General features: G+C 31.3%; 1 protein-coding gene across 2 annotated transcripts; it reads right to left on the reverse strand.

Annotated features, from left to right (window-relative positions):
• Window positions 1-2277: 2277 nt before the first annotated feature.
• Window positions 2278-6076, reverse strand: LOC105790263 (probable WRKY transcription factor 2). Of its 2 annotated transcripts, none has more exons than XM_012617766.2 (6): window positions 5925-6076; window positions 4696-5180; window positions 4309-4491; window positions 3357-4210; window positions 3119-3277; window positions 2278-3013 (listed from the first exon to the last, which is right to left on the reverse strand). In XM_012617766.2, the coding sequence occupies exons 2-6, from the start codon at window positions 5116-5118 to the stop codon at window positions 2455-2457; spliced, it is 2178 nt and encodes a 725-aa protein (XP_012473220.1). In that variant the 5' UTR covers window positions 5119-5180; window positions 5925-6076; the 3' UTR covers window positions 2278-2454. The 2 variants fall into 2 exon arrangements, with proteins under 2 accessions (XP_012473220.1, XP_012473219.1); XM_012617765.2 differs by having other exon boundaries at window positions 4696-5287; window positions 5925-6073.
• Window positions 6077-12424: the final 6348 nt, after the last annotated feature.

Consider the following 12424-nt stretch of genomic DNA (forward strand, 5'->3'; position numbering starts at 1 on the left):
AGACAATAATATGAATGTTTGATGTAAATATATTATAATGCATGAATGACATGTGAATGAATGAAAATGTAATAGAAGTAATATGAAAGGTTATGTAATGATTAGTATTATGTGAACTATTTCTTGGTAATATTGTAAATGCCCTATTAAACGATCTCCGATAGAGTCACGTATAGTTGGCATGTCATAGGATTAGTTATATGGTGATTTCTTTGGTTTATACTAATGAGGCGCGGAGCTCATATTACTTTGGACATACCGATGAAGTGCGGATCACACATTACTTCGGTTTATACCAATGAGGCGTGAAACGCATATTACTTTGGACATACCAATGATGCATTAGGTGTAATTTTTATTGGTTTGATGATAAGATGATCTATGTACCCGTCTTGAGTTTGTGATCAATTGATAAGGGTTGTAAACTATTTTACATGTGATTGATTATTTTAATTGATATTGGAAAAATGAATAAATCATGTTGATTTGATGAATTGAATGCAATGAATAATAGCATGTGAAAGACCAAGCCGATTGAGTGCAATGAGCCTTGAGGGCCAATAATGTTATGAAACGAGTTAAGCTACTCGATTTGGTGTAATTGAGATATGGATATTGATTTGAAAATATCAAAAGTTATAAATAATATTGAGATCGTATGGATGTTATGATTTGTTTCAATGTAAATTTAACTTTGATAATGCAAAAAAATTCAAAAAAAGTTGTTAAAATTCAATAAATTTAAAAAATTGTAAAAATTAAATTATATATATTTAATTCAAAATGAAGTATATGTAAACTGCTATGCAAGTATCATTATAATTTTAATAGTTCAATCAGTTTTTCATAAGAAGAAATAAAGAAAAACTAAATTTATTATCTTACATTTATTTTTTTAAAGATAAAATTATTTTAATATAGAGTAATATATAAATTATTTTATACTCTTCTTTTACCAGAAATTTATAGAGTTTAATATGGAGAATACCATGGATTATAGAGTTTTTTTTTTTTTTGGGTTCAATAGATTATAGAAATTAGTACGTGATATAGCAATAGTCCTTAACATTGCTTGGGTGTTGGCATATTGGCTCCTACTGTATGTAGTAGCAGAGGCAAGCATTGTCTATATTGTTGGCCTTGTTAACCTAGTTGATTTGTCTGCCACTATTATACACCTTCCCACACAATTATATGTACATACATATATATATATATATATATATATACACCTATATAAAGTTGTAAAGTTGAGGGAGAAAACTGAAAAGGATATGGAGTTGAGAGAGGGGTAGAAGAAAAAGTTCCCCAAAGCTATAAAGTTTTGGGGAGTATATAAGGGGAACATTTATATGTACTCTTATTGGTAGGTTTATCATTCAAAGTAGGTGTTTTGTTAAGTTGATTACATGACTTGACGTGATGCTAGGGAAATTTAAAAATAAATTAGAAGGGCTGTAATTAAATTATAAAATTTTGATAGGTAAAATATTATAATTTCATCATTTTTGGAGGGACTAAACAATTTTTTTTTTTTTCGTTTTGAGGTTAATAAAATTTTATCAAATATTAATTTATAATTTCATCACTAATGAAGGACTGAATTACAATTTTTCCATTTTAGAGGTTAAGGATCTTACATGTCCCTTTAAATTTACCTTTGACATAATGAAGTTATAGGGTATGTTAATGATAAGCGACAACAATCATATCAAAATAGTTGAGCTTGGCGTAAACTTGATTCTAGGTGGGGCATGAAGGTTCCTCGGCAAGGTTTCCTTATTTGGTGGAGGTGGATTCTTAACCTATGTGTAACAAACATAAACAGCAACAAAAAGACCACAAACATAACAGTAACCACAACAACTTGCTGACTTAAATGGGACCAGTCCTACACCTCTAATACCATGAAAGATAGCAGTGAAAGTATGGAAGTCCACACTCTTGACAGTCTTTGCTAGAGGGGCACGGAAAATATTTTATTACATGCTAAGGTGACCATTCAATGTATGAAGACTCACTTTCCCTAAAGTAGAAAGACTACAATTGAAGGTTGTTGTCTCCTATCTAATTCGAGTTCATAGATTACCATTTGAATATATATATTATGAGTACATTGATAACCTCCATGTCCAGAACAAGTCTATAGTTAATATATTTGGCAAGTTGGTAGCCAACAAAGAAATCAAGTTCCAACAACTACTGTTTGCAGTTGCAATTACAGTTCCACTTCTGGTAATACGTTATCACATGATGTAGGTGGCAAATAGACATAAATGGAGGAAAAATAGTACTGCATTTCATAATAATTTCAACTTATGTTCTCAAGTCATCAAAAATCAAGAGAATATAATATGGAAGAAAAAAATAAGCACTGATGAAATGCTCATTTCTATATTGAAAACATAAATGCTTTCTATTTCTTCTCAGAACTGAATAAAAAAGAAGGAAATTTTACATCTGTGGTCCAAGGGGCAGCCTACTCATTAGTTGCTGGTATACTGATGTGTTGTTGGATAGATCCAAACCTGGGTCAGACATCGGTTCCATCTTTGCTTCTCCTTTTGGCAACCTGAAACCCATTTCGTTACCCTGGCGTTGATGAGGCATGTATGGATGAAGAGGCAGAACCGGCATCTTCGGTTGTCCAGGGCCTAATCCAGCCATTGCCAAATTTGCTAGGCCTGGTTGATTCATTCCAAAGGAGAAGCCGGGTGAAGGCCCCAGTTGTTGCCTTCCAGGCAGGGTAAATGGACCGAATGATGTCGGTCTAACCATGCTGTTGTGAAGTTGTGATGGCTCTGGCCTGTGGGCATGGGTTTGGACAGAAGAAGAAGCGAGGGCGGTTGCCGTGTTTGAAGTAGCAGAATTGACGTGACTGCTATTACGAGCAGCCGGAACATCATGATTATGCTTTCCTTCGTAAGTAGTAATTACTGATTTAAGGTCATGTGATGCCCTCTCCACATGCTTCCTCACGGTGCAGCCAGCACTTGTGCATTTGTAGTAACTCCTGCATTGAAACAATAGCAAACGAGCTCAGCATTATATCAGCAGTCGAGAGCAGTAAACTGAAAGAGGATATACAAGATAAAACAATGACAGAAGGAAAAGAAACCTTGGATTTGGATTTCCTTTCACTACTTTCTGGCCATACTTGCGCCACCGATATCCATCATCTAGGATATCTACCTCACTGGTTGTCTGGACCACAACCCTAGGCTCACGAATAGCTCGTGTGGCTCCACTCATTTCTGTTGTATAGGCTTCGATTTTCCTGGCATAAATAAAACACGAAAACATTCACATAGTGATCTCAATAGCAATATTATTCAAACATTTTATCAGATGTAAACCTTCTCTTTGATTCAGATTCATCTCCTTCACCGTCGTAACCTAACGAGACACTGCCATGTGTCCCCCGATCATCTTCATCTTCATCATTAGAGAATGTAGATGAGGCATCCACTGCATCACCTGATTCAATGTGAGTACCATTTGGGGCCGGTGCAGTGCCGTTCTCTGGACATATAGTTGCAGAAGATGTCATCTCGATGTTTTCATGCGTCCAATCATGAGTAGCAGCAACCATTGCCTTCTGTGCAGTTGCCCAAACAGGCTCACCATCTGTACCATTTTGAAGGCCAGTTTGTTCGGGGAGTTCCAGTTGCACGTCAATTAATGGGTTAGATGATCCAATGGATGATCGACGGTTAGGTGGAGGCTTTGGATGGTTGTGAGCTCCTTTGTATATTATTTCCGTTATGTGACCTTCATGAGAACGTTCGACTTTCTTCTTAACCTGACAAGTTGGATGTGTGCATTTATAGTAACTACGAGGATATTCACTCCCTTTTACTTGTTTTTGCCCATATTTCCTCCAATTATATCCATCCTCAGATGGCGCACCACCAGCCATGCAATCTCCACTGACTCTTTGATCTCCTTCTTCATCCTGGGGCTCATCAAGAGGCAATGAATGTTCAACGCTCCCACCAACGGGATCAAAGACCCTTTGGTCTGCAGAGTTGTTACTCCCCGTATCTTTTTCAGTTGATGACCTCAAGAAATCTGCCTGAAGGCTAAGCATGTTGCTGTTTTGTTGTTGCAGTTTCCTCGGGTCTACGCTTCGAGATGGCTGAGAATTCTCGGACTGAACTGAAACTTCAACGTTAGAAAAAGACTGCTGAGGAAGACTGGCCGGAGTAACCTGCAGTCGAAAGGAAAATGGGTTACGAACAAATGCGAATAACATTGTGCATTTCCGAAGAAAGACCTTTTTATTCATTAAATCTTTTTCTCTCATACTTTACTCATCGCACCAAGGAGAAAAGAGGAATTCGATTCTGCAATGGGCTTGAAGGCAAATGATGATGCATTGATGTCTTCAAAATAGTTATCCTCACTTTTATCACGAGACTCTGGGATACAGCTCCTATCATTAACATTAGGAATGAATGAGAACTTTCCAGTAGTCGGGGATGGCTGTGCCTGCAGTGATACAACGAGAAATTCATAAGCAACATAAATCCAATAAACATCAAAAGATTGATTTTAGGATTGCAAATGCCTTCAGTGGAGTATGGACATCATGGACCTGGGTGACCACAACAGTTGTTTGTTGATACCATCGATACTTTGTTCCAAAAAGCAGAATTATGATGGTACTAAAACTTTCAAGTTAAGCAAACTTACCAAGGAATTCGAAACAAAAACCGGAGATTCCAGCAATGTTGTAGGGCTGAGACCAGGAGGTATTGTCAAGTAAGGAGAACGAATCTCGGGGTTAAGCGAAGTATCAGTAGACCTGATGTTTTCAGTATTCAACCTTGGAGCATTAAAACCGGCTCTGGCTGCCATCCTTTCCAACAAACCAGCCCGTGTACTTGATTTTTGCTCAAAAGTCGATTCATTTGACGGTTCACAACCTTGGTTAACATCCATTTTATCACTATTCTCTCCCAGAAAGAGTCCCTCACTTTTATTTTCAAGAGGAGCTTTAGACACTTGTTTTGAACCACTATCATCACCTAACATAACTGTGAAAAAGGTCCTTGGACTCTGAGTAGGAGGAATCCAATCTCCGATAATAGAAATGTTATCATCGATACCGGCCATGATAAATTCCAACCCCCTTGGCTCAAATATCGGTTCGTTTCAAAATGCAGACGGTTGAATTCCTGAAAGAAGAACAACCAAAAAACACAAATATATGCTGAAATCACAACAGGAAAAATCGCAGTTTTGGTCCCGAAATCCGGTAGCAGAGATGTAATAAGTCCTTGAACTGAAAGTGAAATTATGTGAAAAATTAGAATCTTCAAACTTCAATTCAACCAAGGCAATTCCCACTTTATAAGCATACTGTAAAAGACACTTATTTCCATGGCAAATAAAATAAAATGAAAGGGAAATTATGTAACAAGAAGATGAAGGTAAAAAAAAAAAAAGTGAAAAGCTTTACATTCACTCCTCAGCTTCACCAAAATGAATAAGGAACACATATATCATGAAAAGGAAATCCATAGATAAAAAAAACTAGAAATGATTCCATTTTTGTTCATGTTATTACCCTTTTCTGCTTTTGTTTTTAACATAAGAACCCTAAATTAACCAAAAAAAAAAGTAAACAAAATATTCCAAATTTGATGAACATATCTTAAAGGAAAAGTAATCAAAATTGTTGCCCATCAAGATCTAATGATAAGGAATTTGAATCATTGCTGGGTTAAGCTAAAAAAAAGATCCAAAAACAGCATAAAATACTTGTAAGATTTGGAAGCAAAAAAAAAAAAAAAGATCATAAAACAATTTCAAACACCAGAATTTGGCTTCAAAATTTGCAATAAACACATAACATAATGGCATTATTTCAACAAATAAATGAAGAAATAAATTGAAAAGGAAAAAGAACAAATGATTACCTGATTGATTAAAGAACCATGATGAGAGCAGGAAGAAGATAAAACCCAAATCTTCTCTCTTCATTACAAATGGAAATTAAAAGCATCCAACTTTCTTCATCATAGTTGGAAAAAAATTATAATTTTTTTCTTTTGTTGTTGAAAATTTGTTGGGTTAGTCTAAAATGATATGATATATGATTTAATGATGATGTTCCTTTTTTCCTTCTATGGAGAAAACTACAAGAGAAACAGATGCATTTACAGTATCTGTAATAATAAAATAATGATATATATTTATTCTTAATAAATAATGTGAATTTAAAAAAAAAAAAAAAAAAGAAAAGGAAGATGAAGAAAGAGGAGAAAAAAGAGATGGTATTGCAATGGTGGTGGACCCTCTCTATGAATGGAATCTTTGAAGAATGAAAAGAATGGAAATTAATTAATTATTAATTTAAAATTAAATTATTAATTAATGCAAGGAGCATAATAATAAAAATAAAAGGAAAAAGTTAGACAGATTATTTTTTTATTTTTTTACATTTTTTGTTTTAATTAGTTTGTAATATTCTTGTTTTTGGTTTTTTTTTTTTTTAATTCTTGTTTTCGGAGTGGGGTAAAGGGGGTATGGGTTTTTCAGCTTTGGAACAGAATAGAAAATGACTAAAATGGGCCCCGCTCCGGTGATTGGGGAAGCTCAGCCAGCCAGCTAGCCGGTTGAGAGGATGAGATGGATTATGCTGTGTTGTTTGTTGCCTTAATTAGAGAGTAATTTGTTTTTCTTTTTTAATTAAATTAATTTTTTATTTATTTCTAAATCCAATAAATAAATAAATAAAAACGCTGGCTGGCATTTTAATTATTATTTTAATTAATAAATATGTGCCTAACACCTGTTGCCTATAGCCTTGCAAAGTGAAGATGTTATAACCGCTTCTTTAGTGTTTCCACTTGGCAGGTGCCCCCTTAATCGTTGCCCTTTGCAAATAAAACCAAAATATATATAATATAGAAATTAAATTAAATTATTTTCTTTTTACAAAATAAAAAAAGGACAATTGGATATGGATTGACAGGTAGGGTGTCGGAGCTCCCAAGGTTGGTTTAATTTAATTTAATTACAGTAAATTAATAAATAATAATAATAATGGGCTAATTTCACAACATGTCTCGTAATTATTACACTATTTTAAATTAATTCACAAATTTCAGAAATTTTCATTAAATCAGGGGCGGTGTTGAGGGTATGGTAGGGGTGAGCATTCGATCGAATCGAATCAAAAAATTTCGAGTTAGTCGAGTTGACGAATCCTATTTTAGCAATCGAACTCAACTTGAAATTTTTTCGAATCGAATCGAATCAAATCAAGTCGAATCGAGTTAACGAATCCTATTATTCATATTCAATGTTGCGTTTACATTGACTGAATATTTAACCAATAGATGAAGTACAAGATTATTTAACTATATAAACAATATAATGGTTCTGTCTTTTGACTTAATGGGTAAACATTTATCAAAACGACGTAATTTTACCTTTTCTTATTCGGATTTTCAGATAACTCGAATTGTATAATTCATATCTGAGTTAAACCAAAATATTTGATTTTTTGTTCAAGTTGATCCGAATAACTCAAACTATTTAATTCAAAATTTGAATTTTTTATCGAATTTTTCGAATCGAATTGGTTGCTCACCACTAGGGTATTGGCAGACATTCGACACTCTCTAAAATGGGAAATCATATTTCTTATCTTTTAAAATTTATGAATTTTAAAATTAGCACATGACAATTTACATTTTAACTTTTCAAAAATAATAAATTCTTTATTTAGTCCATTAAAAATTAAAAACATATAAACTATTAAAATGGTAAATTTGCATTTTAACTCTTATAAAATATACAATTTAATTTCAATCCTCGAAAGAATTTTCTAACTTCATCCCTATTACCAATTAGGTCATTTTGTCCAACTATCCATTAACTTATGTGTTAAATGTTTGTTTAGATATGAGGTTAGCTTATATTTTAAAGGATGACTATAAGGTATGTTATTAATGGAAAGAAAAATCCAGAAGCAAAACTAAATGATAGCATGTGCCTTGTTTATTTATTTTAAGATTTTAAATATATTTCAAAAGTATACTTGTTATTATATTTTCATAGGTAATGAATCAAATAATAGTTCATATTTGTTGATCGAGTTTTAACTCGATTAGTATGAACATTGTTGTTAATATAGGAGAACGTAAGTTCGAGTGTGCTAAAGCACATTATCCTCCTATTTATGAGTTGGGGAGGGGCTGTAGATAGTTTTAAGCATTATGTCAAAAAGAGTAGATATAATCAGAACCTATAATAACATTTTTCAAAATAATAATCATAATAGTCCATATTTAAAACACAATAATCATATTTTAAACATGTTTATACTTATCACATGGAAAAGTTGGGCTAGGGGTGGTGTTAGGGAGGCGGAGAGAGCCTTGATCCCTTTAAAATGAAAAATATCACTTTTACCCCTTTAAAATTTATAACATTTTAATTTAGTAAATGAAATATTTGTACTTTAGCCTCGAGAATATTGAAAAACTATAAACATAAAAAAATATGCAACTTAATTCTGATCTCCCTAAAAAAAATATTCTAGCTTTGCTCTTAGTTGAGTCCAACGTGTTTTTTTATTTATTTAAAAAACGATTCTCTTAAATTTCAATGACATTATTATTTTTAATTATACACCATCGGATTCAAGTTACCTATGTAATAGAAATAAATATATTCCATGTGATATGTAAAGGAATATTTAATGCATGAGTTGAATTTAAACTAAAAATTGATGTAATTCATACTATACTCATACTTTAAATTTTAATAAAATTAATCTAAATAAAGGGAAAAAAAGATGAAAAAGGATTTTATTTAAAAACTATAAACATGTGGGTTTCATTTAATATAATTTTTAAAAGTTATATGCCCTGACATGAAACAAATTGAATTAAGATAATGACTGGTTGATGATGAATTTGGTGTTGTTATCTCTATTAATAACAATAATTTAATGTATTATGTTATATTATATTATATTTTATTTTATTTTAATTAGTTATGTTTGAAATGTTATGTTTTAGTCATTTACGTTAACGTGTTGTAGTATTTTAATCACTAGACCGTTAATTACCGTTAACATGTAAAGGTAAGTTGACGTGAAACGTTAAATCACCATTTCAAACAACAAATTTTAGGTTAAATTATACAGTTGATCCCCATATTTTTTTCGTTTTAAGAACTTAATTATGAGATTTGAATTATGCAATGTAAATTTTAAACATTTAATTTTACTGTTTTAGCGAAATTCTCATTTAATTTTATATCAAATTTTAATAAATATATTTCTTACGTAAACTTTTCATTTACTTTTTAAGTGCACCATTATTCCGTTAATTAATAATTCTTTTATCAATCGAATCATAGATAAAGTGTCTAAGATTTGTATTTAAGTTTTGGGCACATTTATCTCAAATTCGATCATAAATTTGATGGGTGAAAGTACTAGAACTCATATTGTATTTTTTAAGTACTAGAACTCAGATTGTATTTTACTTCATCTATTCAAAAATAATGGGCAAATTATATTATTTATAAGAAGTACGGTGAAAATTATTGGACAGTTTATAAAAACTTTACTTTATAAATATTATATATTATAAAACTTTGATTCAATTCATTTAAAGTTTAAAATTGATTTAATTATAAAAGAAACCGAACTCATTAGATTCAAACCTTTAAACAATTGTAACTAAAAATGATTCGAATAAAAATGTATCTCTTGGTTTAATATTGAATTTTTTCATTCACTGTCTGTATTGACTCATATCTATTAAATTTTCAACAAATCTCTTCATTCATTTCCTCTCCTCTATATAAAGCCAAGTTAGGAGATTTCAAAACATATCATCAAAAAACTATAAATATAAAAAATTCCTTCTAAATTCATTTCTCCCGATAATAGAGAAAGGCAAGGTTGTGTTCGATAGATCATTGTTGTTGTGCTACTACTGTGATCGTTTGTTGTTGTATCCTGGGAGACAGACGTCTAACGTTACTCAAAGCATCGAGGAGTGGATGAATTTGTCTTAAGGAAACTGTTTATATAGGCATCAACAAAATTCTTCTTCTAATTTTTAACTTTGTTCGATTACAAGTATTCTGTTGCGTTACTGCTACTGCGTTGTATTGCATTGTCATTGTTACTGACATATTAATACTATATACGACATCAGATTTTCTTATAGGTTTCAATCAAGGTGAAGCTAGAAAATTTGTTTGGGGACTGAAATTAAGTTGTATATATTTTACGATAGAAAAAATACAATTTCACAATTTTAATAGCCTATACTTTTTTTTTATAAATTTTAAAGGATTAAATCAATTTTTTAACATTTTGATTTAAAATTTTATAAATTATAAAAAGGCCTAAATGGAATTTTTTTTTATTTTAAGGGGTCGGGGCATGCCACTAATGTTCAATTTGGCACTTGATTTTTTCTAATTTGATACTTGAATTTTTTTGCCCTGGTTAAATACCAAAGTGATCTTTTGTTGTTGTATCCTGGGAGACAGACGTCCAACGTTACTTAAAGCATCGAGGAGAGGACGAATTTGTCTTAAAGAAACAGTTTATACAGGCATCAACAAAATTCTTCTTCTAATTTTCAACTTTGTTCGATTACAAGTATTCTGTTGCGTTACTGCCACTGCATTGTATTGCATTGTCATTGTTACTGACATATTAATACTATATACGACATCAGATTTTCTTATAGGTTCCAATCAAGGTGAAGCTAGAAATTTTGTTTGAGGACTGAAATTAAGTTGTATATATTTTACGATAGAAAAAATACAATTTCTCCATTTTAATAGCATATATATATTTTTATAAATTTTAAAGGATTAAATCAAATTTTTATCATTTTGATTTAAAATTTTATAAATTATAAAAAGGCCTAAATGAGAAATTTTTTTATTTTAGGGGGTCGGGGCATGCCACTAATGTTCAAATTGGCACCTGATTTTTTCTAATTTGATACTTGAATTTTTTTTGCCCTGGTTAAATACCAAAGTTTAAATTCTATGTTCAATCCTAATTAAATAATATTTTTATAAGAGCAAACACGTCAAATATTCATCGAGTCATATAATGACATTTGATTTGAATATCAATTTAAACATTAAAATCAAACTCACTTATCAAATTAATAAAAAAACAAATACAATATTAAGCATTAAATCAAACTTAAATACCGAAATATATATGAATTAACAATCTAACCCCCAACCGAAAAAGAAGGCCAAAAATGGGTCAAAAACACAAAGTTTGACCAAGTTTGTCTTTTGTCCCTTTTTTCCAACTATCTTTAACCTTCTATGTTGGTGTTTCCGAGGTTTCCTTATTAACAGACCGAAACCCAGTTTTGTCAGAAATAAATAAAGAAATAAAGAAGAAAAGACTTACATTCAAATCTCTTTTATGTTATATTTACTGACCGATTGACTGACCCATGCCAATTAAGACCAAAGAACCGTATCAATCATCACATCAAAATAAAAATCCTGCTAATCATTTCATTTTGCAGTTTTCATATTAATATTAATGATTGGTGCATATAACGAAAGTTGATTTTTGCCTAACATTTACTTTTTCTTCTTTTGGTCTTCAAATCACAGCCAAACCCTAACTTAATTTCCTACATGTTTATGGAAGCTTGTATCCTTACTTTAGATCCTAAATATAATGTAATTGAGAAGATGGATTTTTTTTAAATAGAAGGTTCTAAAATTGTTGTAATAGGTATGGGTCGGGTCATTCCATCATGCATAAAAATCAGTATGAAAAATGTGAGGGTTTGGACAAAGAAATGATGTCTATTTTTTAAACGGGTTGGGTTTCGGGTAAGCTTTTTTTTGGCCCGACCCAGATAAATGGGTTTTTTTAAAATTTGTTGGGAAACATTTGTTTTAATGTTTTTAATGTATTTGATATATTATATTTTTTTAAATTTGTTTTATATAATAAAATATTTTTTTATAATTAATATGGGTCGGGCTTGGATTCAGCATCTATAATCTGAGCCGAGTAGGAAAAAAAATTAGGTCCATTTTTTGGGCCGGACTGAGCCCGAGCCTATCAATAGGGCTTAAATTTTTGTTAGGGCCCAGAGTGACCCATGAACAACTCTAGTAGGTGAAAGATAAAAGTGCCATAGAGTTATTTGTATTAAGAGTTAAATTACGAATATTTGTTCTATTTATTAAAAAATGGGTAAATTAATTACTGTATTGTCAAAAATTTCATCTATTTGTATTGTTAAAAACTAGCATGGTTGATGGAATATCATATAGTGACACGTGATATGCCACATGTACCTCATGTTGATGTACAATAACCAATTTTTAATAGTAGAATTGAATGGAATTTTTAACAAAATGGTCTATTTACTATTTGATCTAACGTACA

The sequence above is a fragment of the Gossypium raimondii genome, chromosome 8 (genome assembly GCF_025698545.1).
Source record: "Gossypium raimondii isolate GPD5lz chromosome 8, ASM2569854v1, whole genome shotgun sequence".
NCBI classification, from domain to species: Eukaryota; Viridiplantae; Streptophyta; class Magnoliopsida; order Malvales; family Malvaceae; genus Gossypium; species Gossypium raimondii.